General features: G+C 51.8%; 1 protein-coding gene across 4 annotated transcripts in view; it reads right to left on the reverse strand.

Moving 5' to 3' along the window:
• Positions 1-3,332: 3,332 nt before the first annotated feature.
• Positions 3,333-16,271, reverse strand: part of MX1 (MX dynamin like GTPase 1) — a 29,522-nt gene continuing 16,583 nt past the window's right edge. For all 4 annotated transcript variants that reach the window (XM_072740012.1, XM_072740013.1, XM_072740014.1 and 1 more), the window contains exons 10-15: positions 14,618-14,740; positions 14,154-14,295; positions 10,800-10,958; positions 8,247-8,323; positions 7,053-7,301; positions 3,333-4,135 (exon numbers count right to left, since the gene is read on the reverse strand). In XM_072740012.1, the coding sequence (XP_072596113.1) occupies positions 3,905-4,135; positions 7,053-7,301; positions 8,247-8,323; positions 10,800-10,958; positions 14,154-14,295; positions 14,618-14,740 (981 nt within the window). In that variant the 3' untranslated portion in view covers positions 3,333-3,904. The remainder of the gene's footprint in view (positions 4,136-7,052; positions 7,302-8,246; positions 8,324-10,799; positions 10,959-14,153; positions 14,296-14,617; positions 14,741-16,271) is intronic.

The raw sequence follows: 16,271 nt of genomic DNA on the forward strand, positions 1-16,271 counted from the left end.
GTTTGCCTCCGGTTGAGTTGTCCATGCGGGACAGTCCTGCCTCGAACCCAGGTTCCAGGCCTGTTCTCAGCTCTCTCTCTCTCTCTCTGTCCTTCTAGGGCTTACCTGATTCCGCTCTGATTTCATGGCCGCTTCCCGTTCCAACCAAGGCCTCACCCCGAGCCTGGCTTTGTAAGGAGCTGCACGCACCCCGTGGGTGGGGTAGGCCCCAGGCCCCAGCCTTTCACTGCATTGCACTCAGGGAGGGTGATGTATGACGCAACACACGTCGGACCTTCTTCTCCTGGTAAACCCAGTGTTTTGAGAAAAAGCCAGAGTCAAGTGACATTTGAAAATTCACTAATGGGGGCATCTGGGTGGCTCAGATGGTTAAGTATCTACCTTCAGCTCAGGTCATGACCCCAGGGTCCTGGGATCGAGTCCTGCATCGGGCTCCCTGCTCAGTGGGACGTCTGCTTCTCCCTCTCACACTGCCCTTCCCCATGCTTGTGCTCTCTCTATCTCTCAAATGAGTAAATTAAAAAAAAAATTTTGCTTATGTCCCAGCTGCCTCATTTTTAACGAACCCATCCCACAGATGGTGTTTTCTAGAAGCTCGCTGTGACTACAGAGACTGAGCTCATAAGCAACCCAGAGCCCACGGAACCACTTTGATCTTTCTTCCCGGGGAGGAAAAGAATAGGTCTGACCAAGGGAACGCCAAGGGCGGTGTGGTGTGCCTTTCGCTGCCTTCACCGTTACCTGGTGGAGGACTTGCCGCCTGGGTTCCTTTCCTCTGAAATGAAAACTGACATTTGAGGAACTTTTCTGGCTGGCCGGTTGCATTTACTTTCCCTCGAGAGCGACAGTAATCAAAGCGGGTGCTCTGAAGCTCCTCGGGAGATAGTCACGAATCCAGAAAGTCCTCTGAACAAATGCCAATGTGTCCCACGCCCCGTCCCCTCTCCCAGCATTTATTAAGCACCTACAGCATGTCAGACCCTGTGTTGGAAAACCAAGACTTTCTATTTTCATCAGTTCAATTCTATCTGGCCCGTCTCCTGGTCTGCTCTGAACTCAGCGCCATCCTGTGGGGTCAACGGAGCCCCAGACTTACCTGAAGAGAGGGTTCAGGAGTGGGCATCTTGGATATTCTACTAGATTCTGGACAGATAGATGGACTTTCCTTCTAGAGGAAGGGGCAGCAGCAACTGGAGATGCAGGTTCTGATCCTGGCAGTGTCCCTCAAGGGCCAGGGGGTGGCTAGGGACAGCAGATGGGAGAACCGGAGGACATGTCAACCCCTCGTCTGAGCCCGGCTGCCGTCTGAGCAAAGAAGTCACCCCAAGTGGACTCCAGAGCTGTCTCTCCCTGAGTCTGAACACACAAGAGAAAGGACATTATGCTTCCCTGGGGCAGGCCTGGGGGATCCCTAAACACCTGCTGTTTGGGATCCAAATGAAAGTGATTGCTGGGACGGCTGGGAGGCTCGGGGGTTGAGCGTCTGCCTTCAGCTCAGGGCGTGATCCCAGGATCCAGGATCTAGTCCCACATCGGGCTCCCCGCAGGGAGCCTGCTTCTCCCTCTGCCTGTGTCTCTGCCTCTCTCTCTCTGTGTCTCTCATGAATAAATAAATAAAATCTTTAAAAATTGCATAAAACAAAAGGAATTACAAGCACCTCGTGAGTCTGCAGCAGGCATGTTCCCTGGGAAGTTCCATCCTCGGGAGCACACACTCTCAGCTTCCTTCATCCACCTTCTCTTTCAAGCTCCAGCAACATCAGAAGCACAGCAAAGAAGACCCCCGGACGACTCTGACATCCCCGGCTGCTCTGGTCCCAGCAGAACCCTCCTGGGGTGGGGGGATGCCTGGTGCTGGAGATGTCACCCAGCCCAGCCCCGTCCCCCACACCCCTCCCAGAAGCGGGCCGCATCCTTGTGCTAACAGGAGGGACCCGGGCCTCACATGCTGTAGGAGGGCCTGCTCCTCCCCGACTCTTGCAGAAGTCTGTGCAATAGGGATCCCTGGGTGGCGCAGCAGTTTGGTGCCTGCCTTTGGCCCAGGGCGCGATCCTGGAGACCCAGGATCGAATCCCACGTCGGGCTCCCGGTGCATGGAGCCTGCTTCTCCCTGTGCCTGTGTCTCTGCCTCTCTCTCTCTCTCTCTCTCTCTCTCTCTCTGTGACTATCATAAATAAATAAAATTTTTTTTAAAAAAGTCTGTGCAATAATGTTTCCTTTCAGCAGGAAGGAAACCTGCCCCTGCCCCTCAGTGGTTGTGAGTCAACCCTCAGGTGTGTCATTGGCGTAAAAGGCATGAGGTGCGGACTGGAACCTGTGGAAAGCCCATCAGCTCTCCCGGCATCCTCCCTTGTCAGCAAATTCTCAGATTGCGCCAAAGCACTGGGGGTCGTTAGCATCCAGAGCGTCAGAAGAGACCTGGGGGGTGGGACTGGCTGCGGAGGGGACAGAATCACTAGTCTGCTTCCCCCAACAAGCGGTTGGCTGGCTCGGCCTGAAGCCCCCGTTGCCTGGAAACGCACAGCTCCTGGGAAGCTTCTCCCTTTCCGGACACCTGGCAGACGGTGCTCCCACCGCCCACACTGCTTGTGCAGACAGAAATGTGTCTCCCCGGAGAGCACCCGCTCCCAGCCCTCCCTCAGGGGCTCTCCCGTGGGCTCGGACAATTTGACCCCCTCTAGGGACATGGAGGCAGATCCCTTTGGGCCCCGCATGACCACAACCCGCTGTTGGGGTTCCCACGCCTGAGCCGCCCACAGCGGGGTGTCTGCACGTGTCCCCAGCCCTGGCCAGACCAAGGAGGGCAGTCGGGACTCTGCAGGGCTCCCCCAGGGCAATTCAAGGTCAATACCCCGCCTTGTCCACCTCCCGGACCCCCGCCACAGCCAGAGCATCTGCCTGCAAAACCCCGCTGGGCGCCCCCCTTCACGGGCTTGTGTGCTTTTTGTCTTTTTGTGAAATAATCATCGCATCGAGTCTGGTTCATTAGCATCCACCACCTCACAATTCTCACAATTCTTGTGATAAGAACTTTGAAGAACTACGCTCTTAGCGACTTGCAAATGCGCAATATAGTATTGTCAGCTTATGTGTCTTCGAACTGGAAGCCTGGACCTTTGACCCCCTTCACCCACATTTCTTGTTTCATTTATATTCCATTTCTTTAGCTTGAGTCCTTGGCTCCCTCTGGCCTCATTCTTTGCTTGGCTCCTGCGCTCTCCCTGGCCGGGCCACGGAGGCCAGCGCCCCATCATTTACCGCACTGGGGTCCCACCCGCTGTCATGTTCAGGTTTCTCCACCCCCCACCCGAACATAAGGCATCAGAGCAATGTCTGGTATAAACAAATTTATTACAAATCAGTGAAATACAGCTTCTAAGAGCACCCACACGTGGCGTTAATGCTCCCAAAACAGGTGCATGAAAGAAGTTGCACAAAAGCAGGAACTAATCCTTCTACGATGCTTTGCATGCACTGGTCCCCTGGTGGAAGATGGAGAGGGTTCAAGGGGAACAACCCCGAGGGCAGAAAATCATTTCTCCTAACCAGGAGGGCGGCGGCGTCCACCCCCAATCTGAATCTCGTTCTTCTTCTTTTTCTTTTTAAAGATTTTTTTCATTTATTTATTCATGAGAGACACAGAGAGAAAGGCAGGGACACTGGCAGAGAGAGAAGCAGGCTCCATGCAGGGAGCCCGACGTGGGACTCGATCCCTAAGTCTCGCTCTTAATCATGACCTGCGTCTTCTTAGGAGGTCCTTGCCCACTCAGGGACAAGCATGGATGGTGACCGGGAAGACTGGCTACTAACTCCTCGAGTATCTGCGATGTGGGTTTGGGGAGAGAGGGCGGGTGCTGCTCCTGCAGACGTGCCCTGGAGATGCAGGCGGGACAGGGAGCCGGCCTTAACCAGGGAATTTGGCTAAGCGGCGCCGAGCCTGGGCCAGCCGCGCCAGCCGCTCCTTCAGGAACTTCCTCTTGTCGCTGGTGTCACTGCGCTCCTTCAGGAGCCAGCTGTAGGTGTCCTTGTCCTGGAGCAGCTGCAGCATGCCGTTCTGCAGCTTCTGGCCATACACTTGCAGGATGAAGTACTGGATGATCAAGGGGATGTGGCTGGAGATGCGGTTGGTGGCCTCCTGCCAGGGAAGAAGAGTTCACAGAGGGTTGGGGGGTGCTGGAGGGGCCGGGCCTGGCAGGTGCAGGTCCCCCCTGCCCGGATCTCTCAAACCCAGCACTGTCCTCTGGGCTGGAGGCAGCGGGGAACCCACAGTACAGCGGGGACCCCCCCAAACCCAGCCCTGACTCCACCTCCCCGCCAGGGATTCCTGACCCCTCGGCTTCCTTCTCTGATCAGAGATGATAAAATGCGGGTGAAAAAGGTAAATGGCCGGATGGAGTAAGAAAACTCCATTTTCGATTTATTTACAATTCCGCTGAAAATATTTTTTTTAAACAACACAAAAGTTATTTAGCAGAACAGAGGCTGGGCTGTGAAAATCCACAGAGGGGAACCTCCTGCGGGGTCTGCGTGTCCAAAGTCAGCCTCGCCAACCCCACCTCCCTCCCCAGGCCCCACCTGCCCCTGAAACAAGCCTCTCTTTCCTGAGACAGGCTCATCTCTCGGGAAGCCGATTCATCCCGGCACCCCAGCAAGTTCAGCCTCACTATTCTCCAGGAAATACTGAGGCTACTCCTGGCCTTGTGAGATGGTTAAAAAAGGATTAAACAAGCTGAAACACCAAAGTTTAAAAAGATGCCAGGTGCAGAAAAGTGCATAGTGAATGCAGCCCGAGGGGCAGTGCTGGGACACATTGCTCGTGCCGGGGATGACAGCTAGCGAGGGACGTGGCCGGCCACCCCATGGAGGTGGAGGGAAGGAGACGAGGAGCCAGCAGCAGAGGCTGGGGCCCCACGGAAGATGATGCTGGAGGATGGCCACACAGAGGACCATGCAGACCGGCCACATTTGCAGGAAACTAGCTCCTTGGGGATGGAGGAGAAGTTTCTGAGTGGTGACAACAGGCGCCCTGGACCCCTACCCTGGCCCTCCCCAGGTCCCACCGAGCCGGGCCGTCATGCCAACCGCTGACCCCAGGGACACCCCCTGCCCCCCATCCCCGATTTCACGATGAGCACACCCGGGACAGGGTCGGCTGCGGGGACACCGCATCCTGACCTCAGGACGGCACACGCTCTCACGCCGCAAAGGGGAGTAGAGGATGCAGGTGCAATGAAGATCATTAGCTGACGTGAACCTCAGGGAGAGCATCCCGGATGATCTGCAGGGCCCAGAGCAAAGGAGGGAGGCAGGCAGCGGATTGGGAGGGGGTGTGGTCGGGAAGGAGGGCCGTGAGGGGCAGCACCGCTGGCATCGTGTTCATTGGGAAAATACACGAGAATTGGCTGCAAAAGTCCTACAGGCAAGGGGAGCGTCCGCACGGGCTTGGCGTGTGAAAGAAGACGCGGAAACCGTATCCAACAGCCAGCAAGACACAGTGGAAGAAAAGGCTCACAGCGGGGACAGATGCGAGGAACCACGTGGGAACAAACTTCACAAGTGTGCACCGTCGACACCAAGACAAAACACCCCAACACCTCTGGGCCCCCCACCCCACCGCACCCAAAAAGGAGATCGCAAAGCGGAGAGACCCATGAGGCTCTTGCACAGAAATCTTTCCCGTCACAAAGATGTCAGCTCTCCCCGGCACAGCGACAAAATGCACAGGATCGCCAGGAGGATGCCAACAGCTCTCTTTTCTCATCAGGAATGGGGGGGTGGGGAAGCTCATTCGAAAATTCATACCGAGGCTGGGAGGAGCAAGAACCGGGGGACATTTCTGCCTAAAAAAGACGGCCACAGCGGGAGTCCCGGGGTGGAGTCCCACATCGGGCTCCCTGCATGGAGCCTGCTTCTCTCTCTCTCTCTCTCTCTCTCTCTGCCTGTGTCTCTCATGAATAAATAAATAAAATCTAAAAAAAAAAGACGGCCACAGCGGCCTTATCCAGAGCAGCCCAACAGCGAAAGCAACTCCAATGTCCATGGACAGGGGAGTGGAGAAACAAAACGTGGTCGCCCCATACGACGGAATATCACTGTACGGGGAAAGGGGGGGCAGGCTGGCACACGTTACGGCACAGATGAGCCTTAGGAACGTTATGCTGCGTAAAATAAGCCAGACACACAAAGAGATTGCAAAAAAAAAAAAAAAAAAGCGATCGAGATTGCACGAGTCTACTTCCAGGAGCTACCTCCAATAAGCAGATCCATAGAATAGGAAAGCAAAATGGGGGCATTGGGAGGGGGGCAGGAGGGGATGCAGACTTAGCGTCCCGTGGGGACGGGGTGGGGACAGTCCCAGAGGCAGGCGGTGTGCAAGGCCGCGCAACAGCGTGAGCGTGCTTAATGCCACTCACCTGGACACTTAAAGATGATTAAGATGGTAAATTCTACATGATGCACATTTTACCACACCATGGAAAAGAAAAAGAAAGAAGTGGGCAGCATTTGGTGGGGGGGGGGGGGGGGTGGCTGGCGGGAGGGTTACCAGCTGCATTAGACATTGAGGCCTTGTGTAAAAAGCTGCTAATGTAATCCTGTCGCTCCTGACATATATAAAAAGCAAACCATGAGGGATCCCTGGGGGGCTCAGCGGTTTAGCACCGCCTGCAGCCCAGGGCGTGACCCTGCAGACCCGGGATCGAGTCCCACATCGGGCTCCCTGCATGGAGCCTGCTTGTCCCTCTGCCTGGGTCTCTGCCTCTCTCTCTCTCTCTTTCATGAATAAATAAATCTTTATTTAAAAAAAGCAAACCAGCAGAATTCAGGTTCTGGAAAAAGACTCCAGGACAAAGAGGGGGAGGGTGATTGACAGGGGCCCATTGCACATCAGTAGGGCCGAGATGGGATCTTCAGGACATGTCTGGGCCCACAGGACTGGAGGGCGAGCCGCCGGCTGGCGGTGGCCACACAGACCGGTGGGGGGGCCAAGGGGAGGCATTTCAAGGAAAGGACACGGGGTGGAAACCGTCTCTGGGAGATGCTTGCAGACTCACCTGGCGGTAGGCCAGCAGATGCTCCAAGATTTCAGACAAGGAGATGTTGACGGAAGAAACCTCGTCATGGCTCATGCTGCTGGTCTTCTTGTTCTTCTTCTCCTCGTCCGAATCCTTCTCCCTGACCCTCTGCAGGGCCCGCTGATAGACCTGGTCCTGGCAGTAGACGATCTGCTCCATTTGGAAGTGAAGTCGGATGGACTTCTCAGCTTCTTTCTCCAGCTCGAATTTAATGTCTTCGATTTTGGACTACGGCAAAAGAGAGGCAGGGCGGTGTTCCCTCAAACAAATCCCCGGGTCGAGGAAGGAGGTCCCCCGCGAAGCCCACGGCCAACCGGCTCCCGCGTGAATGAGGACGGCACCTCTCTTTGAGGTCTGCACCCCACGCTGGCCCATCCGGGCTGGGGCCCCCACCCCGGCCGGGGGTCACAACCTCCCGGGAGCCTGGGGCCGCACGTGTGCCCAGACCGCGACCCCCCACCCCTCCGACCTGAGCCTGGGAACCCGCACGGGCCCTGCGTGCCGACCTGATTTCTCAGATTCTTTCTCTTTTGGGATCTTTTCCATCTAATCAGGAGTTTTAATCTAATCGGGATTAGATGGAGTCCCAAATAATCAAGGGGCACCTGGGGGGCTCAGTCAGTGAAGCTTCTGCCTTCAGCTCAGATCGAGCCCCGCATCTGGCTCCCAGCTCAGCGGGGTGTCTGCTTCTCCCTCTCCCTCTGCCACAGCCCCTGCTTGTGCTCTCTCTCTCTCTCTCTCTCTCAAATAAATAAATAAAATCTTAAAAAACAAACAAAAAAGGAGTATATGCCCATCAGAGAGCTCACGGGGTAAAAGTGGGGTCAAATTTAAATCCATTTAATTCTGTACGCTTCACGTTCCTACAGTTCAGAGAAACTGGCTCCCCAAGGCCGGGGAATAGGTCTCTCATGCAGAAAATATCTGGTGTCCCCGGAGCTCACTGGCGGCCACCAAGTGTGATGCAAACTGCTAGGTGCACCCCAAACATTTTCTTCCATGTTCCTTCCAGAGACCCAGGCAGCTTAAGTGACAGGCCCCAAGCCCCCCGGCCCAGCCCGCTTCTCCAAATACCCAAGAAAGTGAACATGGTCTTAATCCAAGGCATCTGTTTTCCAGCATCAGGCTGACTTTTTTTTTTTTTTTTTTGGAATAACATGTGGTCAGTTTTACCTTGGTAGTTCTGTAAAGGTTGAAAAATTCATCAAAATTTGCTTTTGAAATATCTCCGAAGGCAACCTGGACCATATCTGAGGAAAAAAACAAGATTCATTCCTTATTGTAGGTTGTAAAAAAAAAAAAAAAAAAGAGAGAGAGAGAATGAGAGGATGAAATCTTGAGAAATGAGGTTTCCTCCCCCTACCGCCCTTTTTTCCCACTCGGGGACAGAGGCCATGCTGTACCTTCTTGCTAGAGAACAATCTGGAAGAATTTTAAAGCCTAATCTTTCCCTGTATATTTCTTTGACATTTATAACCTGGGTGGCCCAGTCAGTTGAGTGTCCAGACTCTTGGTTTCAGCTCAGGTCATGATCTCAGGGTTGTGAGATCTAGTCCCAGCTCGGGGTCTGTGCTCAGTGGTGGGTCTGCTTGGGATTCTCTCTCTCTCCCTCTCCCTCTGGCCCCCTCCATTCATGCTCTCTCTCTCTCTCAAATAAATAAATAAAATCTTAGAAATTGTTTTCATCCTAAGCAAAAATAGTTGCAAAGAATTTAATTTCTGTAGTTATAAATATATTCATATTCTATAGTAAAACACAGCACCCTTAAATGTATCAATAGGACCTAACCGTCCATGTTACCCATTTGAAAAAAAAATTATATGAACATGCTCTTACTCAATCAGAAAATTTACATTATTTCTTTTTATTTTTGAAACTCCTCATATTTCCATTTCCCTTCCTCACAGAATTCTATCCTAATAAGATGTGCATAGCATCTTTATGCTCAAAATTTGTTTTTTCAAGTAGGCTCCGCACCCAGTGGAGCACCCTGAGGACAAGACCTGAGCCAGGATCAAGAGTCAGACGGCTCGACCGACTGAGCCACCCAGGTGCCCTGAAATCTTTCATTGACTCCACATCATATCTCTCTGAAACCGAAGGAGGTAAACATATATATGTGGGTTTTAAAGGTTTTTTTTCTATGACTATAAGGCTCTAAGCACTACGAATTTTTTTCCAGAACAAATTAAGAGTGAAAAATTGATCAACACAACGCAGTTACCAATCTTGATATACACTTATTAAGATTCAAGGTCACATTTTATCAAAAATACATGTTGTAAGCTGCTGCCATGGGACTGGCCCCAACATCTACGGGTTCACCGATCCATGAATGATTATTACTTCTTGCTGAAATGAGCCAGCTGAAGTCTGGGCGATGATGGCATCAGCTACGGTGGGGACAAAGAAAAGAGATTCAGTGGACGTCTTGAAAACCCAAGAGCATGGCAGTTCCAGGAGAAGGGATTGGCCAGTCCTGCGGAATGCCACATCGCTCCTCACCATCTGACGTCTCCCACCGACTATGACAACGGCTGTGACACCCTACATTCATACGGCACTCTAGAACACCCAACACTCTCCCCCAGTGGACAGTCAACTGTCAACCTTAACCCTCAGAGACTTCAATACATGGAGTATTTTGAGACTATGAAGTAATCCCAGCTGTGGAGCTGCCTGGGGGTGTGGACCATGAGAAATATGCATCTGGTCAGTGTTCCTGGTTCCTGACCCGGAGCTCCTAGATCCCTCAGAATCTCCTGGGTGATAGGAGCGTCTCTCGTTCTAATTCTTGGTGGGCCCCGGACAGCTTCAGGATGGGGGTTGGTCACCAGAGAGACCAAGCCTGGCTGAGAAGCCGGGAGCTTCCAGCCCCATCTCTCCACCCCACTGTCCCACCTCGCCACCTCTGGGAAGGAGAAAGGGGCTGCAGATGGAGTTAATAATCGATTATGTCCTTGAGATAATGGATTGCACCTCCTTTGAACACCTTAAATGACAGGGTTCAGAGAGCTTCCAGGTTGTTGAACACAGCCACGTGCCAAGAGGGTAGTGCCCCCCACCACCGTGTCACAGAGCAGAAGCACCTGCCCTGGGGACCCTCCCAGACCTCCTCTACGTATCTCTTTCACTCCCATCCTTTATAATAAACTGGCAAAGGTAAGTACATCCCTTAAAATAAGCCAGTAGAGAGAAGTAAAGTGTGTTTCTAAGTTCTGTGAGCTGTTCTAGCAAATTATAGAATCTGAGAAACGGGCTGTGGAAACTCCAATTTATAGTCTGTCCATTGGAAGTTCAGCCTAGAGATGCCTGGGTGGCATCTGCCTTTGGCTCAGGGTGTGATCCTGGGGTCCCGGGATCAAGTTCCACATCGGGCTCCCCGCAGGGACCCTGCTTCTCCCTCTGCCTGTGTCTCTGCCTCTCTCTGTGTGTGTCTTTCATGAAAAAAAAAATTTTTTTTTAAAAAAAGGAAGCCCAGCCTAAAGTGGGGACCCTCCTGTGGGCCTGAGCCTTTATGCTGTAAGATCAGTGCTAACTCAGCATCGGAACTGAACCGAGATGTTGAACACCCAGTTGGTGTCCAGAGGACCAGAGAATTAGTCCGGTTCTCGGATGCTGGAAAACACCCCCAGGCAGAGGACTCTGGAGTTCAGCACTGGTTTGGGTTCAAGCCTTTCCCTGCCCTAGACATAAAATGCATAAAAGCAAAATCAAGAACTCACCAGTTATCGTGTGCAGCATATCAACAGCTGGCTCTTCCAGTTCTTTGATTTGTTGTTTTATAATAATTTCGAATGTCTTGTAATTTACAAATCCTGGCAGCTCTCTGCCACGATACCGATTTTCAAATTTCTCCATTTGCTTATATATAGCTTTGTAACCTGGAAGACAATGGTTCTGAATTATTTTACAGAAATAACCTTGCGGTTCTTTTTTTTTTTTTTTTAACACACTACCATTTGAGACTTTCTGCAAACACAGAGAGGCAAGGGGCAAAAAAAAAAAAAAAATTCTTTTTCAAATCTGATTTGCAAAACTGAAAGAAATTCGGGGTTTGCAATAAAAAGCCAGATCTCAAGACCATTTTCCTTAGTCATCTCCAGACGGCAAGTATAGGAGCTGGGGTGTGACACCAGAGGGCAGTGAATGCACAACCCAGGAGCAAGGAAGAGGAACTTTCCCAGGAGGAAATCCTGTAATGTTTACCAAAGAAATTGTATCACAGGAAAAATAAAAACGACCATGAACACCACCCAGAATCAGTGACATATCATGAACGAAGTCACGTGCAATAGTGTGAGTGGAGCGTGTTTATAAATCAAATATAAATATAGCAGAGTCACCAGGCACATAAGGTCACTGTCTGCCATAAGACACTTTTCCTTTATACTTTTGGAATTCTTTTTATTCTCAACAAACTGGACCGCGGAGGCTACCTCCGCTGGTAGAAGTTCAGGAGGGCTCTGGTGCCTCTTTTCGAAGAACCAACCAGGAATCAAGGTCTGGGTATCATCCTCTTTTGGTCGGGAGACATTTTCTCATAGGATCTTTGTTTTTGGTTTTGTTTTACACAGAGACATAATTCAGATGCTACAAAATCCACCCTATAAAGTGTACAGGTCAGTGATTTTTAGAACATTAACAGAATTGTGCAGCCATCCCCACTAGCTAATCCTCACACACCTCTGTCACCCCCAAGGAACCTGTGCCCATCGGCATGTGCCCCCCCATTCCTTGGCCCTACAGCATCTGGAAACCACTCACCTGCTTCCTATTTCTATGGATTTGCCTGCTCTGGGCATTCCATATCAACGGAATTTTTTTAAAAAGTGTATTTTTGTGTGTCTCACTTCCTTCACTTAGCAAGATGTCATCAAGATTCATCCACGTGGGAACATGTTGAATGCTTGATGCCCTTCTGTGGCTGAATAAAGATTCCGCTGTCTGCGGCTAAAGGCTGAATTGTATCTCCCCGAAATTGGTATGTCCTAACCCCTTGCACCTCAGAAATGTGACTGTGTTTGGAAACAGGACCTTTAAAGAGGCGATCAAATCCAATCTGACTGGTGTCCCTATAGGAAGACGAAAGCAGGGCACAGACCCACACAGGAAAGTCCACATGAAGATACAGGGAGGAGGTGGCGTCTACAGGCCGTGGAGAGAGGCGTCTGGAGAATCTGAACGTGCCGGTTCCTTGATCTTAAACTTTCAGCCTCCAGGATTATAAGAAGATAGGTTTGTTCAGACCCCCGGTCTTTGTGATGAAAGTCCCAGGAGACCAGTAATGGGGACATGAACACGCGCTAGCCATCCTAACATGCGAGTGAGACGGCGTCTCCCCGTGGCTTTGGTTTGCATTCCTCCGATGGCTAATGACGCCGAGCATCCATGAGCCCCTTGTATGTCTTCATTTAGAGAAATATCTCCTTTAATCCTTTGTCCATCTTTAATTTGGATTATTTGTCTTCTTGTTGTTGACTCCTATGAGTTCGTTGTATAGTCTGGATTCTGGACCCTTATCAGATGTGTGGTTTGCAAATATTTTCTCCTGTTCTATGGGGTGGGGTGGGGTGGGGTGCCTTTTCTCTCTCTCTCTCTCTCTCTCTCTCTCACACACACACACACACACACACACACACGAGGATTAAAAACACACGTTTTTAATCTTGATGAAGTCCACTTCGTCTAGTATTCTGTAGTCGCCCATCCCGTAAGTGCTGTATCTAAAAACCGCCACCTAATCCAAAGTCACGAAGATTCAAATCTACATTTTTGTTCTAAGAGTTTTAGAGTTCTAGGGCTCATATTTTGGTTTCTTATCCATTTTGAGTTTATCTCTGAATGAGGGGCGAGTTAGGAGTCTAAATTCTTCTTCTTGCAGGTGGGGGCCCAGCGATCTGCAACTGATCATTCTTTGGGAGGAACTTAGCCCCTTAAAAAAAAAATGAGCTACATTAGCTCACGGGCTGTGTGCCGTCGCCAGCTTATTGAGCAATGCATGAGGGGGTTGCTGGAGGTCAGGACCCTTGTCTTCCTTGAAAGGGACAGTGGAAAAAAAAGGGGGAGACAGTGGTCCCTCCCTGATGTAAGAACACACCGCACGGCAGGGGTTCGACCCTCTGCGCCGCGGATCAGTAAGCAGTATGGGAGCTGTGCACACGTGGCGAGTGGCCACCTCCTTAGTTTTTTTTCCACCAAGAAACACTGTTATTTATCTCGTCCCACCTTCCATGCCCTCTGCCAAGGAGCAGACAGGACCGAGAGGTGTGGCTTTTGAATTGTGCAAAAAATGGCACGATCTATCTTCCCACGTTCATTACCCAAAGCCAAGGACAGCGGTCAAACCGAGCCTCGGGTCAGCTGGAATAAGTCACGGAACCCACCAAGCTGCCTGAATGAAAGCAAGTTTCCTTAAAATTCCCTCAGCGGCTGCAGCTTCATCACTGGTCTGTATACGATTAACTTTGAGCTTCTTGAAATATGGAAACAGGGATCCCTGGGTGGCGCAGCAGCTTGGCGCCTGCCTTTGGCCCAGGGCGCGATCCTGGAGACCCGGGATCGAGTCCCACGTCGGGCTCCCGAGGCATGGAGCCTGCTTCTCCCTCTGCCTGTGTCTCTGCCCCTCTCTCTCTCACTGTGTGCCTATCATAAATAAATAAAAATTTAAAAAAATATGGAAACATAAACTTCAGGTCACACTTCCACCTTTTTCGGACTCTTGAGGATTTGGTGCTGCAAGGCGATGCCTCGGGTATGTTTTGCGTCCTCTGTGTCGCCACCGCTGCCACCACAACTATGAAATGCACTGAGATACGCCCGGCCTTCAAGGCCATGGCCAGCAGACCGAGCCCAAGGCGCTGTTGTTCTGGGGCCAGCAGCACTGGGGCCCCCGGGTGTGTGTGGCAGGTGCCGTGTTGACCCACCGCTGTCGAGGGAGGGCTGGTCCTCGTGGAAGCCTGGGCTGACCTGGGCCGATGCCCCTGCGTGTTCTGCCCGGTGTCCTCTGAAATCTGCAGCAGACACCTGCTGGCCTGAGCTCAGGGATGTGGGCCGGGGCGCACGCGGCTTCCACTCACCTCTTTGGAACTTCTTTTCAATCACAGCGCTCCATTTGTGGAACTCATTTCGGATTTTGGTGAACAGCCGGCTCTCGTCCTCCCCCACGGACTCCTCCCCTTGGATTAAGGAGTTGATGTCTTGGTTAAAGGCATTCAGTTTCTATCAAGAAGAATGGGAGTATAAGTGGAGACGTTCCGAACACAAGTGAGGGGGGCCTGGAGGGCGCGTGACTCCTCGCCACCTTGCTGGGGTGACGGATCCCCGCACCCTGCCCTGACCGCCTCGGGGTCTGGGGGAGCATGCTAGACACCTGTCACTCCCCGCTCACTGTCGCTCAGCGCCCCGGGCCCTCTTTGGTGCTGAGTGGGCAGACTGAGCCCGAGTCGGCTTTCGGGGAGCAGGATGAGAGTGCGTGCGGCACAGGATCCCTTTCTGGACAACGAGGTGCGATTCCCCGACTTGAGGCGATGGCAATACTCACATCTATCAGGAAAAACATTTTCTCGTGCTCGTCTTCGGGCACATCTGAGCCGTACTTTTGTAATTCCTCTGTTATTTTCTCATGATTCTCCTTTATCTGATTTTCTAACAGGGGCAGGGTTTTCTGAGGAAAACAGAAATTAATGCAAAGACATGAATATGGACAAGGAAGGAGCAGGAGCTCCCAGGCCTCCTCCTGCAAAGTGTGCCTGACTGCCTGGCTTCCTCTAGGGAGAAGATGGGGGGGGTGTCCTCAGGTGCCAATGTCACCAAGGCCTCCCCGCACCCCCGCTCCCCAAAGGACAGCCTTCGGGATGTGCTGAAGCAACCACCCCACGTGAGGCCGGGAAGGATTCCTTCTGTGACCACGTTACATACACTCTGCAGGGAGATGAGAAAGAGCCACTTAGCAGCAGTTAGAACAATCTGAGATCCAACCAACTTTTTTTTTTTTTTTTTTTTTTTTTAGATCCAACCAACTTTTACGCTGTTCACAAACTAACTGTATCAGGGACTTCTGTCTCTGATAACGTGGTTGATGGCATGCATGAGCTCCCTCTTCTACTGTAGTCATTGAGAACTGCGGGCTGACACATCAAAGCATCCCTGGAAATGCCTCTGTGAGTGGGCAGGCACAGAACAGACACCCAGAGGCACAGCCAGGTGACATGAGCACCCAGGGATGGACGAGGAGGGAGGAGTAGAGCCTCACGGGGCATTTGTAGGCGAGAAGAGTTGAGCTTACGTTTCAGAGCCTCCCTTGGTTGGGGCAAAGAATAAATCCAGGTAAGCTTGCTCAAGGCGGGGAATCCAGTGAGCCAGCATCTTCTTTCTAAGTAAAGCCGGGCCCTCAAGGAGCCAGGCTGTCACGACGTTGGGATGCTGAGCACCACCCCACCCTCCATCCCCATTCCTGGGGACTGTACGGGATGCCTGAACTCCACGCTGAGTGGGACAACATAAAATCTCTATTGAACATCTGTAACTACAAGCCAGCCCTCAAACGGGGTTGCTGCTCAAATTCCCACTCCCCGAGGGGTCCCCCCAAAACCTCAAGCTGAGAATTTGTAAAGCGGTTCCACCGGGAGGCCCTTCTTGGGGATTGGCTGAAGCAAATGCTGCCTCTCTCCCTACACAAACCCATTCTGAACCCGGGCTTCCACGAACAGCTGCAGATCACGTTCCAAAACAGGCCCAAAGTCAAAACCCTGACCCAGGTCCTCGTAGGGGCTGGCCCGCAGAACCAAGGCTCCTGACATTGGAGTTATCGAGCGCAAAACACAAGTGACAACTCTTTCTGAGGGACAGCAAATGTGAAAGTGCAGGAGAGTTCTGGCCAGACAAATTTGAAAAAGAACCCACAGAGAGATTTAAAATATGAAATATATGCACATCACAATTACCGGGACATTATGGACAGTGGCTGGCTAGGAGAAAGGCAAAGTTGGTGCAGTGCCCTTAAGGTTTTAATTTTTAATTAGGCCACGTGGATATAGTCTATCAGATCCCACCCAACCTGTGGTCCTGACGTGTTGCATCCACACCATCTGGGAGCTTGCTAGAAATGGAGAATCCCAAGCTGCACTCCAGACCCACTGAACCTGAGCCTGCACCCTGGAGAGATCACCGGGGAGATCCGTTAGTGGGTTAGTCAG

The sequence above is a fragment of the Vulpes vulpes genome, chromosome 15, assembly GCF_048418805.1.
Source record: "Vulpes vulpes isolate BD-2025 chromosome 15, VulVul3, whole genome shotgun sequence".
Lineage (NCBI taxonomy): Eukaryota > Metazoa > Chordata > Mammalia > Carnivora > Canidae > Vulpes > Vulpes vulpes.